The following is a 14,914-nucleotide window of genomic DNA, read 5'->3' as shown; positions in this document are numbered from 1 at the left end:
CGAACGTTGCGCTAATTGCACGTAAGCACTTGCCCAGGATCGGCAAGATTGTTATCGTAACGTTTTGTAAGCTTTGCTGGCAAAATATAGAATTTCGTCACCGTTTTGCCACACCATGTATCTCCACAACGCAAATCCGACTAAAGCCTGGCGAATTGCATTCCACAGGATTAAAACACAATCGGCATTTACTCCTTCCAGAGGGGCTTTTAAGATATTGATGTGAGAGACCCATTGATAAAGCGTCGGGGCTTATCTTGTTACACGGATACACAACAAAATGAGCCTTGTGCGTTTTCACTTGGATGCAGTACAATTATCCTAAAATAAATCGTCCTTGATCGGAATTTGTTTGCGGTATTTTAAAGAATTCAACATACAGTGCGTTACACATTTTTTTCCCACACCGTACAAAACTGGCCCGACCGATCGTTAAAATCGATGTCAAATGTTTGTGATTGTTTGTGAATGTCTTGAGAAAAAAAGAACTAGAGCAACGCATTTTCCTGTTGGCTAGGTCGCGTGTGGCACACAGCTCAAGCTAAAAACATGCAAACCAACTAAGAACCCTTTTCCGTACGGCGTGACACCGTCGGTTGGTGAGCCTGCGCCGGGAAGGTTTTACGATGATTTATCTTTTGCCCCATTGACTTGCGACTCCCATGCTGTACGCCGTTCTTCGTCGATACAGGCGGTACACTTGTCGGGTCATTTATGTTGTTCGCAGGCTACTGCTTCTATGTTTTTACGATGGTTTCATGCTGCGACATGGGCGAAACCGCATGTCGTTGGCTTAGGGAACAAGCGGAGAAGCTCACGCAACGTTCGATAGAACGTACACGCCACCCGAAAGTGATGACTTGCGTGTGCGATTGCCACCCCAATGTGACATCGGAATGAAGGCTTCAAATAAATCGTATTCAACTAGAAGCTTATAGTAAGCCTATATTTACTCAATTTTCTCTCTCTCTTTCCTGCAGAACTTTCTAACATCGACCGAAACGAACGAGGATCGACTCCACCATCGGCACAAGATGGATGCCCGCATCGGACTGGAGTACATCATCGAGAACAACGACTACGTGAACAAGCTGGGACTGGCGCTGGACACCAACAATGTCACGGTTAAGAAGCAAATCTTCGAGCTACTGTCGACGCTCTGTGCGTTCAGTGCCAACGGGTACAAGCGTGCCATCGAAACGCTGGAACACTACAAGGTAAGGGCAGTTCTGCCAAATCCCCCAAAGGAGAATCACGGTTATGTTGCTGATCGCATACTGTTGCGCTCGTTATCTGTTGCTTTTTTTCGCAGAGCATTAAGGGTGAACGGTATCGGCTGAACCTGGTCGTGTCCGAGCTAGACAAGGCGACTGCGGTCGAGTACCAGATAGCGCTGCTGGCGTTCGTCAACTGTGTGATCATATCGGCCGGTTCGCTCAAGGATCGGATACGCATGCGCAACGAGTTTATTGGTGAGTATTTTCGCTGGGGATAGGACCAGACCTTAGGATATAGAGGACTATTGTAGATCGATTACTAGAAGTTACGAAAATTCCATTTCATCCAATCGAATAACCCACCATCATAGCCTTTTAGCCATTTATGGATAGAAATAATTCTATCATTGAAATGTCATACAGCTCGGTGTTCTATCAGACAGCCCTAGCTCTGATTATAATCTCCTCGTGTTAACTACTTCGAACACTCTCATATGCACCTATTTCGCCCAATTCCCGCACAGGAGTACCATAAAGTGTAGTTAAACAAGGCCCATGCAGACACCCAGCGAACACGTTCGAGTGTGCCGTAAATTCCTTCCCCTCCCGACCGTACACTTTTGCATGTCTGACACACGAACACAGTTCGGCGGTTGAAGGATTGTGATAAATTGATCTTAATCCTCTGGACACGCGGTGTGCCCGAGCGAACGGTGGGCTATGCTGCGGCGATATCTCTAGCCGTATCGATGGCAGGTGGACACAACAAGTGATAGCGACCGTAACCGGCTTTTCGAGAATACGGACAGCTGGTGCACGGGACACTATATGCGAAACTATGTTGCCGCAAGGAGAAACCGGCCTGCCTGGCAAGTTAGAATGTGCCGCCACCTTCCGAAACCTGCCGTGTGGCCTGGAGACTGGTGTCGGGTTTGGATGAAGCTGCCCTCCTTGCACAAGAATAAGAAACGAAACCTGGAAAACGCGAACAGAACGGTTGAAGTTGATTGCCATGGTTTTTTTTTTGAAATTGATACATGTCCACCGCATCAATGTCCACACACGGGACCTATTTGAAGGGCTGTGGAAAGGTTCGAAACCGCTCCAAACCCCCGTTTTTTATCCAACCAGCTTTAGATGGAAAATAATGGAGTACGATAAATTTGTGCTTGTCACTTACGGATTATACAGGCACTTTGGGGGGAGAACACAGGCCGGTTCGTATCGATGTAGTTCTGTTTGGAGTTTTCCTTTGGCACGGCAGGATTAAAAGCGCTTACTGGTTGTCAGTCTTCCCAGCGACGGACACACATTCATTCTACCCAACTCGCGTTACCTCGCGCGTGTAATTAACATGTTTCAAAACAGAAAACAGCTCTAACTCTTATTCGTGTTAGCAGGTTGGACTGGACAACAGATCTTGTGCTGTACGGTCGGCTTGTCTACCGTGGTCTATTCTTTGACCACCATTACAGCTCGCTAAACAAAACATTGCTTATCTACGGTGAGCGTACGGTCTGGTCTAATTGCAGTGTCCGCGACCTTGTCGAGGACGCGCGCTAGCGTTTGTCATCCGTTTTGGGCAGGCCCGCGATATGGCTTGTTGTTGTCGAACTTTCTTACGAAATGGGAACCGGGAGACATGCAGGGTTGCGCACCACCTACACCGCAGCGCATAGATTCGATGCCATCAGCCGCTTCTGATAAGAAGAACGCTATCGTGAAATCGATGTTGAGCCATCAGGGTTGGTTGGGTGATACAAAAAGAAAGAAAGAAAGAAAGAACAGAAGCAAACTGATTGTTAATGTTCGAAATAGAAAAAAAAAACAGGACTGCCAAAGCATAAGCCTCCAACCGATGCAGGAGACCCGTTGCGCGAAGTAGATCAGTGAAGATTAAGCGCGCGCTAAGCGCAACTTCTCTCCACTACGCACCCCGGTAGCCAGTTGGCACGTTCATTTTTTTACATTCTGCTTTAAGGTGAATGGCGCGTACGGCTCGGGACCGTTATCGGGCCTCGTTTAATCAAACGACCATCCAATAGATAAGATTTGCCGCCCGCCGTCAGGTAAGGCCGCATCATCGCATTTTCAGTTTGGCGATGATTCTTTCCCTCCCCCGAAACGCAACGGGGACCAGTTTGTGTTCACACTGCGTTGTGATTTGACGTACGGGCGGCATCACCGGTTATGGTCGGTGAGCTATGGCCGTCATGTTGCAGCAACAGCTAGGGTTTGGGCCGCTGGCAGATAATTGCGTCAGCCCCCGGATCATGGTGAACGACGTGTTTTTTAATGATACACCCGAACTGTCGTCCTTGGAGGAGGAGGTGGAAGAAGCTGCCGGTGAGTGTGCGGAAGGTGAGTACGTGGTCTGAAGGTTCGTTTGCACCCAAGTACAGCTGCCGAAGGCTCCGATCGGGATGGGTGCAGTTTGTTCAATCGAGTGTATTATCTTAATCGCTTATTGTTTAAGAGTTCTCCGTTCTATTCATTTTTAGTGCAGCCATCGTTCGATGACACCCTCTAATGATGGTCTGGTTTCGTTTGTTTCCCTCTCTTTCGCAGGACTAAACCTCATACCAGTATTAAATAATTTAAGGTAAGTGCATCGTACAGCGTCTGTATGTAAAATAGGTGAACAGGTTAAGGTGGCATCACCAGCAGACTACCAAGTCTTCCAATCCCCGTATTTTTGGTCTACAACGCCACAACTCAACGCAATTAGATAAGGATCGTAAAGAAGTGCCGTCCCGATTTTTTTTTTTCTGGGAGACTCAAAATAACGCCACAACGCCGCGAAGAGATCAGTGACAGAAAATCGGATTGATATTGACAGTTTATAAACCCGGAACGATAGATGGGAATCGTTGGAGAGCGACAGAAAAACAGGATGTGTCTCGGTCGGTTATTGGATCTTGAGAATCGATTACTGTGCAGTGCAAAGCAAAGGAAGATTAGGACCTCGCGGGTAATCATGGGCGGAAAAGATTTAACCCGTTTGCAATGGTTAATGAGCTTCAATTACTTTATCGTGACTTTTTGATAGTGAATCGGTGCGTGTGTGTTTGGGCGGAATCGTGACGTGTGATGTGGGAAATGATGATTATCGCCACTATCGAAAGCGGGGGAGCACCGCGTCCTTGATAAGGGAAGTGCGTGAGTGATTGGTGTTTCTGGCAAAAAAAACCGTTTACCGGGCTCTGTGTACGGAGGAGGGTGACAATCGTTGTCCATATGGATTTAGTGACTAATGCTTTTAAACGCTTGAAGTGCAGTAAAACATTCACCCGCTATTAAGGGAAGGTTTCTGCGAAAAGCGGAACAACTACGCAACACAAGGTGGAGTGATGAATGCAAGTGGTACAGAGCCTGGTGGTTAGCTGGAGGAGCTAACCAAAAAAAAAAGGTATCCACCACACGCCTATCAATCATCTCCAGCTCCAGATGTCGTGTGCCATCTATATGTAGCAAGAGCGACCTTTTGGACAACAGTTTGACGTAACGATTGTGGGGCTGTACTTCGACGGTGTGTCCTCCCGCTGTGGCGCCGTTACTCAACATATCTATAGGGTGGGATAGAGCAACAGCAAGACACATGTGTAGCATGTGTGTTGTGATAAGAGCACAAAAACAAAACTTCATTCTACAACTCTGAACGACACCCATCATCGAGGTGTTGGGAAAAACGTGCTCAACTGTGTTTTTTATTGTTTGTTTCGTTCTGCTTGTGATAACGAATGTTGAAGCTTTGTTGTACTTCTTTATAGGTCGTTTTTCTCTATTGTTTATCAAAACCCTTTACCCGGGGTACGTAAACAGAAACACCTACGTTGAATTGTGGATCGTTGTGGTTGCAAGAATGGCTCTGGTACGCCATTTCTTCTTTCCGTTGGCACCCCGGGGAAGAAGCGCCGATCCCTGACACACTCTAGAGCCGAACGATTGAGTCAGGGTTGATGGTCGTGCGAACGGCTGTAAACAAGAGCAGATAGATACGTTAACAATCGTTGGCGTTGAAACAGCAAAATCACTTAAACATGTGTCACCTACACCTACTCCCATTGGAACCCCCAAACAGTCGGGGACGAAGTAACGCCGACAACACGTGGGCTAGCGAGATATGGTCCCCAGCTGTAGGGACCGATACAAATCAGATGCTTTCCTTTGCCTATGTGTTACACCGGCAACTGAATCACCTGTTCTTCGATGGGCGAAAACAAACTCATCTCTAGAAGACATCCAAGCAAGCCGGTTAGAAGATGCGAAGGCGAGAGAAAGAAAGCGCGAGATGGAGGAGAAAAGCACACGCGAGAGAAATGGCACGCGAGCAGTAGTAGTTAGTGCGCATGAGTCAGCAACACGTGCTCGGGAGCAAACTTCACGAACACGCGGTGATGGATGCTAGGGGCTAGGGCTCTGAGCCGATCGGTCGGTGTTCGATGCAGAGGTTTACTCTTTACTCGCTCTTTCGCACTGTCCCATCTGATCATTGCCGCGCGTCGGCAATCAGATGTTTTTCGCGAGTGTGACACAAACTGTGAAGTTTGGTGGAATGTTTGGACCACTCTCGGCGATGCATAAACCTTTTAGTTCCTTTTCTGTTAAATAGCTTATGGATAAAGGAATACTGCTAAAGGATACTCTCTAGAACCCACGTACTACGAAAGCGCAACCACCCATTCCACGCGTAGGTCCGCTCGGCGAGAAAGAGACCGTCTCCGAGGCACCGGGACACACACATTAGCTTTGCTTCGCGTTGCGGCTTTTCCACAGGCTCGAAAGTAGTCGCGTGCTAGTAGTTTCCAAACCCCACAAAAGGACTGCAGCATATAAACACGCACACACACACACCCAGACACCCAGAGGCCTCTGCCCTTAGTTCGCTTCCATCCAGTGCTCAAACGGTCCTGGGGCTGGGTGCTCACATCCCTGCCCGAACGCGCTTTTCCTTGTCCACTCTTGGTTGTGCTATTTTTGGGTTCCGTTTGTCCTGAAAACCGTAAGGCTCCAGCAGGAAGGCAGCAGCAAAAATCGCTTCCTTCACGAGGCGAATTATGACAGTTCGGTAACAGTTCGGAGTTGTGTGCGGCGGTATACTCTGTGTGTGAGGGGTTTCAATCGGTGATATCGGGGGGAGTTTTTTTTAATGTTGCTAGTTCCTTACTGCTCAAAATACTCGTGACAGTCACGCCCGTCCACGTAGTTTGCACGAAACAAAAAAGAAGGGAACCCTATCCCTCCAGCAATTGGCCACTGCACCCAGTCATCCGTGGCACAGTGTAAGGAAACGGATCGAAAGCTCAGCAAATCATCATCAGTTGCGCGTGTGTGTGTGTGTGTGCGTGTTGGCCCACTCCTATCGGCAAAGTCGGACCATCGAACCGAATGAATATCGTCCAGGAGCTGAGTGAACTGTGCCGTCGGAAGTTGTCCAGCCTCGGTGTACGGCTCGCAAACAGTTGAGATCTAAAATTGCGTGATTTGTGGTAAATGCGGAGGGATGAAGCTTTGTTGTGCCACCCTTGACCTTTCACCCGTGTTTTCTGTGTCGCCTAATGCTGCTAATCCGACCCTTCTTGTCCTTCCCATCCCTGGTACAGGCGCACGGCCAGCAGCGTTCCGGACATTGCCTCACAGCTAGAGGTGTTCGACGAGCAGCAAGAATGCGACCTATCCCAGAGCCTCCAAGTGCCGGACGGGATCGATCTGAACTCGCATCTTGATGTCTTCAATGCCATTCTCGCACAGGTAAGCAACATTACAGCAGCCCAGCAGACTCAGCTACTCGTTTCGATGCTGCAGTGTGGTACTTGCCGGCACGGTGGGATTGGGGCACCCAAGCCCGGGGACACTAATTGAGATGAATTTTACATTACGCTTGGATGCGTCGTTGCATCGTTTGGGGATAGCAAAGCAAGGATTCACATGCATTAGCGTGTGCTGCAGGATGGACTTTTAAAGTGTCATTAGTAATGCTGAGCTTGTCCAAGGTCAACCATTGAAAGTCATTCTTCGGGTTTAATTTACGCAAACACACTGCTGGACGCCACTTGTTTACTGACATCGCCGCCTCCCCCCTTTTCCAGGTCGCCGGCACCCCGCAAGCAACGCCATTTCTAAGCATACTTCAGCACCTGCTGCAGATCGACCCGAAGGAGCAGATCAGTGACATCGTGTGGGATACGGCCGAAACGCTCGTGCACCGGGCCACACTGCTGGAGGACAAGGAAGCCTCTGCCCGTCTGCTGCGGGCACCGAGCGTCCAGAAGTTCTTCACCTGTCCCCACTGCCGGGGCGATCTGAGCGGAGGCCCGGCACGCCGTCCCTCCATCGGCAGTGCGCTGCAACCTTCGCCCAGCACAACCTTCAATCCGCCACCACCACCACCAGCACCCCCATCTGCTCCGTGTGCCGCAGCGCCTCCACCACCACCTCCGCCCGGCGGTGGACCTGCACCCCCGCCACCTCCACCGCCACCGTTGGCCGGTGGTCGAGCACCGCCACCACCACCTCCGCCCATGGCCGGTGGACCACCGCCACCCGCACCACCGGCCCCGCCGGCCCCCAACCTACTCTCCGCGCAGGCCAACTCTAACGGTACGCTGGCCCGCTCGAAAACACCCGATGAGCAGATCGTGATCGTGAAACCGTTACCGCAGCAAGAAACGCCAGTACCGCGCGCCAAGATGAAGACCATCAACTGGAACAAAATTCCACCGCAGCGGGTCCTCGGCAAACAGAACATCTGGTCCATCGTGGCCGACTCGCACCAGGACAGCCCGATGGCGGATCTGAACTGGGACGAAATGGAGGGACTGTTCTGTTTGCAGACGCAAACGCAAGGCTCGCCGAAGCTGGGCCATCGGTCGGGTGCGTCCGGCGGTGACGGGTGCAACGGCGGCACGGACACACCGGACTCACGCAAATCGCGGAAGGAAAACGAAATCACACTGCTGGACGGGAAGCGGAGCCTGAACGTCAACATCTTCCTGAAGCAGTTCCGCACCACGAACGAGGACATTATACAGCTGATAAGGAACGGTGAGCACGAGGACATTGGGGCGGAGAAGCTGCGCGGGCTGCTGAAGCTGCTGCCGGAGGTGGACGAGCTGGAGATGCTGCGAGCGTTCGATGGCGACAACAACCGGCTGGGCAATGCGGAGAAGTTTCTGCTGCAGCTGGTACAAGTGCCTAAGTAAGTGGACAGAATCGGGACGTCGCTTTTGAATGTCTTGTGACACCCTTCTCTATTCGGCGCTCGTTTTTTTTCTTCGCAGTTATAAGTTAAGAATCGAGAGTATGCTGCTGAAGGAAGAATTTAAGGCGAATCTGATGTATCTGGAGCCAAACATACACGCTATGCTTTTTGCTGGTGAAGGTAGGTTTCACTGAGATCAAAGGAACTCCCTTACTCCGGCCGTGATCAATTTGGTTAACCAACTTCCGGTCTCCTTTGAACAGATCTGATGAACAATAAGGCGCTCCAGGAGGTGCTGTACATGGTCGTGGTGGCCGGCAACTTCCTCAACTCGGGCGGATACGCAGGTAACGCGGCGGGCGTCAAGCTGTCCTCGCTGCAGAAGCTCACCGACATCCGTGCGAACAAACCGGGCATGAATCTGATACACTTTGTGGCACTGCAAGCGGAGAAGAAAAATGCCTCCCTGCTGGAGTTCCCCGGTCAGCTGACAATGCTGGAGAATGCGACCAAGTAAGTGGATTGGTTAGACTGGATTACAGTAACGGATGGGATAGCATTTGATTTATCCCAATCTGTCTTTATTTGCAGAACCACTGTCGAGCAGATAAGCAACGAGGTGAACGCCATCGACAATCGCATCAAAAAGATCAAAAAGCAGATCGAGCTGCCGAAGACGGAGGAGGACATCAAGTTCCAGATGGAGGAGTTCCTTAGTGTAAGCGCGGACAACAGTCACCTAGCAGCGCAGCAGATGACTAATGCCTTATCGGGGGCGGTTTTCTTTTATAGGCCGCGGAACAGGACGTCATAATGCTACAGCGAGCTCTGAAGCAGCTGGAAGCGATGCGCCTTCAGTTGGCCGAATTCTTCTGCGAGGATATGGGCACTTTCAAGATGGAGGAATGTTTCAAGATATTCCACACGTTCAGCGAAAAGTTCCAGCACGCCGTGAAGGACAACGAGAAGCGCCGTGTGCAGGAAGAACAGGCCATGATACGCAGGAAGCAGCGAGAAGAAACGCTTCGGAGAAGGCAATGTAAGCATCAAGCAGACGGGGTGGCGACGGATCACGGACTTAGCCGACCTTTGTTTGATGACTTCAATTCTACTTTCCCCCCTCCCTTTTAGCTAATCAACCCGGAACGCCGGTGTCCGATTCGGAAGGTAGCCTGCTGCTGGATGCATCGCAGTACGATCTGCGCTACAGCCCGGCGATGTCCCGTCGACGGTTGGGATCGTTCAACAGCAATGGCGATGCACTGCTGATGCGGGACGAGTGTGCCTCGCCGGACATTACACCGAACGGGAGCCTTAGACGACGGCGCAGTCGAGTGCTTTCGGAGGAAGATGAAGGTAATCTCATGGACTTTTTGCGCTCGTCCGGCCACGAGAGCAGCAATCGGGAGCGAAAGTCCGCCGCTTACGGCAGCTTAGACCGATCCTGGGCGCGACGGGCCCGTTCCGGTAGCGGTAGTAAGAAGCGTCCGGATCTGCTGAACGTCCAGTTCGGTGCGGATCGTGAACGGCCTAGCTCGCCTTCGCCCCTAGCCGAATCGAAGCCGCTCGCGGTGGAAGAACACAAACCAAGGTATGTGCGCGATCTTCGGTCACTCCCATGCGTGTGTTTCCCCCCCCCCCCCCCCCCCCCCCCCATGGTGTCCTGGGTGATGTATTGCTGCTTTTGTTTGCTATCCCTCTAACATTTCATTCTCTGTGCTAACCCATCCCATGTTCATGACCATCCACACATCCACATCCGTGCTCTGTATCTGTGTCATCATTTGCTTACGGTACGCAATGACCCGCTTTGCACCCGGACCCCGGTGGTTTTCTGTCGCCGTACGGTCGCGGTCTCTTACCGATCCAGAATTTCCAGGGAATGGCGGCAGAAGATCGAATCCTGGCTGCAGGCGAACGAGCAGGACGAGCGGCAAAACGACGACTACAAGAAGAAGCTCAAGCGAGTCACCGCCAACAGGCGCTCGTACGAAACGGACAACGAAAGCGATCGTGGCAGCAAGCTGGATCCGCTACCGGAGGAGAAACCGCCCACGGTGACCTCACCCGAACCGCCCAGCGTACCGAGAATAGTGGCCCCGGCCGGGCAGGGACAAACGTCTGCCGCATCACCATCGCCATCGGATGGACAGCAGCAGCAGCAGCTGTTCGGTGGACCGATGACGTACAAGCGGGTCTATCCCAATTGGCGTCCGGCGACGTCACTCGAGCAGACGGATGTCGTTGGTACGATAGAGGCCTTGACAGGTACGTTGGAATGCATTTTTTGCCGGTCTGGAGGTTGGATTTCACTGACTTTCACTTCTCTTTTCTCGTTGCGATCAGGTGCGGCCTCACCGGATGCGGATAAGTCACCGTGGCGCAAATCGGTCCTCAACACAGCAAACAGTGCGGCGGACAGTGACGATCCGTCCAGCCCACGCTACCGTCGACAGCGTTCCCGCGAGGGCCCTAATCCGAGCTCCAATCTGCAGTCAATCCTTGAAGAGGACAAGCGCAAAAACATTATCCAATCGTTGGGTGAACGGCCACCCTCGGATCGGCTACAGATCTACATCCGTCGAGGATCGGATAACCCTCCACCGGCAACATCCGCGGACAGTTCTCCCACATCCACCGCCAAGCATACCGCCCATGGCGAGGAGCACAAGCAGTCGATTTACATCCGACAGCCGGTCGGCGATAAGCAGCACAACTCAGCCGGTACGCCTTCTACGATATCGTCCAGTACCGCCAGCACTATTTCCGGTTCGGAACTGGTCGGAGGTCCGGGAGGAGACACAACTACGTCACCGTCCTCTGGTGCTGTGGCTCCACCGCCTCGTCGCACTCGCCGGGCTCATCACGTGTACGACGAGTCCACGAACAACAAGATTGAGATCGATTCGGACAATATCGAGACACCGCCCTCGATTCGCCGTAATGTGAGCGGTACTGGAGCAGCGGGCGTCGTCACGTCTGGGGGTTCTTGTCGACGTTTGCATCACCAGAGTCAGAACGATGCGAAGGATTCCCATGCACTGCTGGCAAACGATTCGGGCAAAGGTTCTTCCGCCGCCGATAGTACCGGTGCGGAAGTTCTGGGCGATGGGCAGTTCGATCGGTTCTCGTCCGCTAGACGTACGCGCCGCTTCAAGCGTCCGATCGATCTGGGAGCGTCGGGAGCCGGGAGCGGTAATGAGACTACCACCACCACAGCTACTACCGCTTCCCCATCGCCCGACTCCTTGCCCGACAGTGCGACGCAGAGTCCACTGCTGTTAGCGACCAGCGGGACGTCGACCGGCAAGGACAGCAGTGCGAAGCATGAGCAGGAGCAGCGTCTGAAGCGCTGGCAGGACAAGCTAAAATCCTCCACGGACACAACCAAGACGACCGGTTCTACGTCACTGAATGGGCGAGAATCGCCCCGTTCACACGCTGAAGCCGTGCTGAATCGGGCCAGCAAAGTTGGACGCACCATTAGTCGCATCAGCCAGGAGGATGTGCGTGAGGCCATTCGTAGTCTGAAATCTCCAACACCGGAACGCACCTGGAGCCCTACCAAGGACATCCAGCAGCAGCACGTGCTCAAGGGTGCTCCGGTTGCGCACGAGCTCAATGACGAAGGTTTCGAGGAGACCCAGAGCCTCGTCTCGGACACCCCTTCGCAGGGCAAAGAGAGTGTGTCGTCCTGCAACGATTACGGATCGGATACGAAGAGCAAGCGTGTCGTGCCGGCAACGCCCGCTACCACCACAAAGCTCTCTGGCCATCAAGCCGCTTCCACCAATCTGAAGACGAGTCGTACCAACAGCCCAAGCATGGCCAGCCTGTTGATGGTAAAGAACGGTAGCTCCGGACTGGAGCGAAGCCGTTCCCTGCGTGGCACACCCACGGCCAGTGGATCGCCCGCTAGCAAGAATCTCCTTCCACGTCGGACAGCGTCGATGCGCCGTGGAACCTCTACCACCAGCACCACAGGCTCGCTCACCAGTGTGGATGGTTCCACGCCCAGCTTGCTACGGCCAATCGCTCGCCAAGCGCAGGACGTCGAGCGGAGCAATTCCCGCACCAGTCTCCGGTCGTCCGGCTCATCCCTGAGCAGCGCTGTATCGACAAACACCGTGCGTAAGGTTCCACCACCACCGTTGCGCTCTGGGGCTAACACCGGCAGCACCAGCACCTTTTCAAAGACTTTCACTCCGCTCTCTACGATGGCAACGTCGACGCTATCGGCAAACAGTTCTCCCTCCAAGCGGCCCTTGGGTACCGCTACCTCGGGCAACATCGGGCATCGTGGTGCACCGGCCAGTCGGAGCAGTTCCAGCGGTTCCAGCATCGGGCCGACCGCGACCATCGTTCGCAAACCGCCCGCAGCCAAATCGGCGGCCAAGGAGAATCAGCTACATTCTGCTTCGTCGACCGGTGGCCGATTACCGCCGGGCAGCAAGTCGACCAGTAGCGGCAGTCTGACCGGATCTGGCACTGGTGGTGGAGGTGTTAGTCCAACGCCAGCCACGGGACGTCAGTCGGTCGCCGCCCAGCAGCAAGCGGCGGCGGCGGCGGCGGTGACCAGCCGACGTACCAGTGGATTCATGCGTCCAACTACCTCCAGTGCCACCAAAGTGAAGGGCAAGTAATGTGGAATGTGTCGCGGCCGATACAACCGATATTAGTCATGATGCCATCTTCTCTACTCCGTAGTAGATGCTCCTATTTTTAACAAACCAGCACCATTCTTCACATTTTTCACACACGCACACACACACACACATTCCGGCCACCTCTGTATGACCTAAAATGCCGTCCACTTGATTGCATTTTCGCGCCCGTCTGAGCGCCGGATAGGGCTTGCTCGACTTTTGTTACGCACAAATAGCTAGTTTTGGATTAGTTTTCCTCCTCTTTTGAGCTCTATATTTTTGGACAAACGATTTCATACGGCTCATACGCTTATACTGAACCGATGACCAACCCGTCACGGCACGGTCCGATATTTAGGTGTGCGGAAGGCAATAACGACGATACAGATGATAATAATGATAGTAGTGAAATCGATCGATCGACGAACGTTCGACGCGTTACGTTTTGCTGGCGCCATTAGCCTACTAGCAATTTAAGTGTAAATGTTCAAGCGCGCGCGCGCGTACGTGTGTGTTTCGAGATGATGTGTTATTTATTTACATACTTACATATAGATATAATATATGCAGCATGTTACACAAACGGATCGAGCGACTTGGTACGCGAGCAATACTAATTTCCCATCCACAGACAGTTATCGAATTGCGATTGATGAGTAGCAGGTGTGATCGTCGATATAGATCGACACTGGTAAACACTGATAGAGTTTCGTGTTAGGATAGAGTTAGAGTTAGCGAGTTAGGTTAGGTAGCTAGCGCGTCGCCGTTACATACGACCCCGAACGAAGCAAAACTAAACTAAAATTTGGTTACTCATCGAACAATATACAGCCCTCGGATAATTAACGCCATTAGATGTGTAGCAGAACGATTTTGTAAACTAGACGGAAAGAACGCTCCAACATTCTCCTTTCCTACATGACGACAAGGTACCAATATAGAAGTAAAAAAATGCTAAGTAATTCTAAAAGAGTGCACGAACCAACTTTTCATCCTTTGGCGACCCCTGCTAGTATATCTTTCGGAACGCGATTTACATGTACACATGTACGAATGATGTTAGGCTAAATTTTTAAATTTCAGTTTTCTTCATATACTTATTCTTGGTGCGGATAATCAAAATTTATGATCAAAATTTTTACCTCCTACGGTGTACAAAAAAAAAAAAAAAGAAAATGAGTAGCAAAAACGAAAATGAAAAAAGGAGTACGTTCGCTTCAAAGCCACTTTCTCAAAGCCCAGTGCATAATCGTTTACCATAAGCATCGCCATGCTGCGCAATTTTTAATACAATTTACTACTAATCCCATTTTACTAATTCAATTCTACTCTCTTTAAAATGCTGCAATTGCATGGGAAAGCAAAAAGAAAAAAACTGTGGAATGTAACTCCAGTCGTTTGTGTGAGGATCGTTCAAGTGAGAGAATGTTATTTTTCCTCCCTATGTCCTATACTATTCGATTGCTCCTAATGCCCATCGGCAGTGCATTTTGGTATTGCATTCGTTACATTTTTCACAATTGTTTACAATTTGCATAACCAAGCAGCGCTCGATGTTATGGCTCGAATAGTTGACGTGCGTGGCGTAGAGTCGAGGAAAAGTGTTGTAAGAAATAAACAAAAATACAAGAATGTAACGTATATTTCGTACACTGCAGCAGTTGCGTACTTTACTCCTGCTACTACCGAAAGAAACGGACCATCATTTTAGCTTGATTGGCCATCAAATAATTGCATCACAACAGACAACCCAAACACAAACGGCAAACAAATAAAATTTGTCTAAAGCGTTCAGAATAACAAAAAGATGTTAGTAAAACTATGATTCTGTGCAAATCTATGCGATATAT

At 51.2% G+C, this 14,914-nt stretch overlaps 1 protein-coding gene and 1 long non-coding RNA gene across 5 annotated transcripts in view; one reads left to right on the top strand and one right to left on the bottom strand.

Moving 5' to 3' along the window:
• LOC118506596 overlaps positions 1 to 14,721 on the top strand; it is a 52,278-nt gene extending 37,557 nt beyond the window's left edge. Inside the window, exons 3-14 of one of the 4 annotated variants that reach the window (XM_036043959.1) lie at positions 981 to 1,217; positions 1,313 to 1,472; positions 3,786 to 3,819; positions 6,821 to 6,968; positions 7,307 to 8,415; positions 8,498 to 8,598; positions 8,682 to 8,931; positions 9,010 to 9,136; positions 9,211 to 9,457; positions 9,550 to 10,009; positions 10,298 to 10,686; positions 10,765 to 14,721. In XM_036043959.1, the coding sequence (XP_035899852.1) occupies positions 1,035 to 1,217; positions 1,313 to 1,472; positions 3,786 to 3,819; positions 6,821 to 6,968; positions 7,307 to 8,415; positions 8,498 to 8,598; positions 8,682 to 8,931; positions 9,010 to 9,136; positions 9,211 to 9,457; positions 9,550 to 10,009; positions 10,298 to 10,686; positions 10,765 to 13,061 (5,505 nt within the window). In that variant the 5' untranslated portion in view covers positions 981 to 1,034 and the 3' untranslated portion in view covers positions 13,062 to 14,721. Of the gene's footprint in view, positions 1 to 980; positions 1,218 to 1,312; positions 1,473 to 3,337; positions 3,579 to 3,718; positions 3,820 to 6,820; positions 6,969 to 7,306; positions 8,416 to 8,497; positions 8,599 to 8,681; positions 8,932 to 9,009; positions 9,137 to 9,210; positions 9,458 to 9,549; positions 10,010 to 10,288; positions 10,687 to 10,764 lie in introns of those variants that run through there. The other 3 variants (XM_036043957.1, XM_036043960.1, XM_036043961.1) reach the window with 3 other exon arrangements.
• On the bottom strand, positions 1,444 to 13,725 carry LOC118506612. The gene is made up of 3 exons (XR_004905522.1): positions 13,614 to 13,725; positions 2,398 to 2,932; positions 1,444 to 2,192 (listed from the first exon to the last, which is right to left on the bottom strand). It is a non-coding gene; the product is annotated as an uncharacterized LOC118506612 (long non-coding RNA).
• Positions 14,722 to 14,914: the final 193 nt, after the last annotated feature.

This window comes from Anopheles stephensi, chromosome 2, assembly GCF_013141755.1.
Source record: "Anopheles stephensi strain Indian chromosome 2, UCI_ANSTEP_V1.0, whole genome shotgun sequence".
Taxonomy (NCBI): Eukaryota; Metazoa; Arthropoda; class Insecta; order Diptera; family Culicidae; genus Anopheles; species Anopheles stephensi.
The sequence above is the reverse complement of the archived record's forward strand: the minus strand, read 5'-3'. Positions and strand labels throughout refer to the sequence as shown.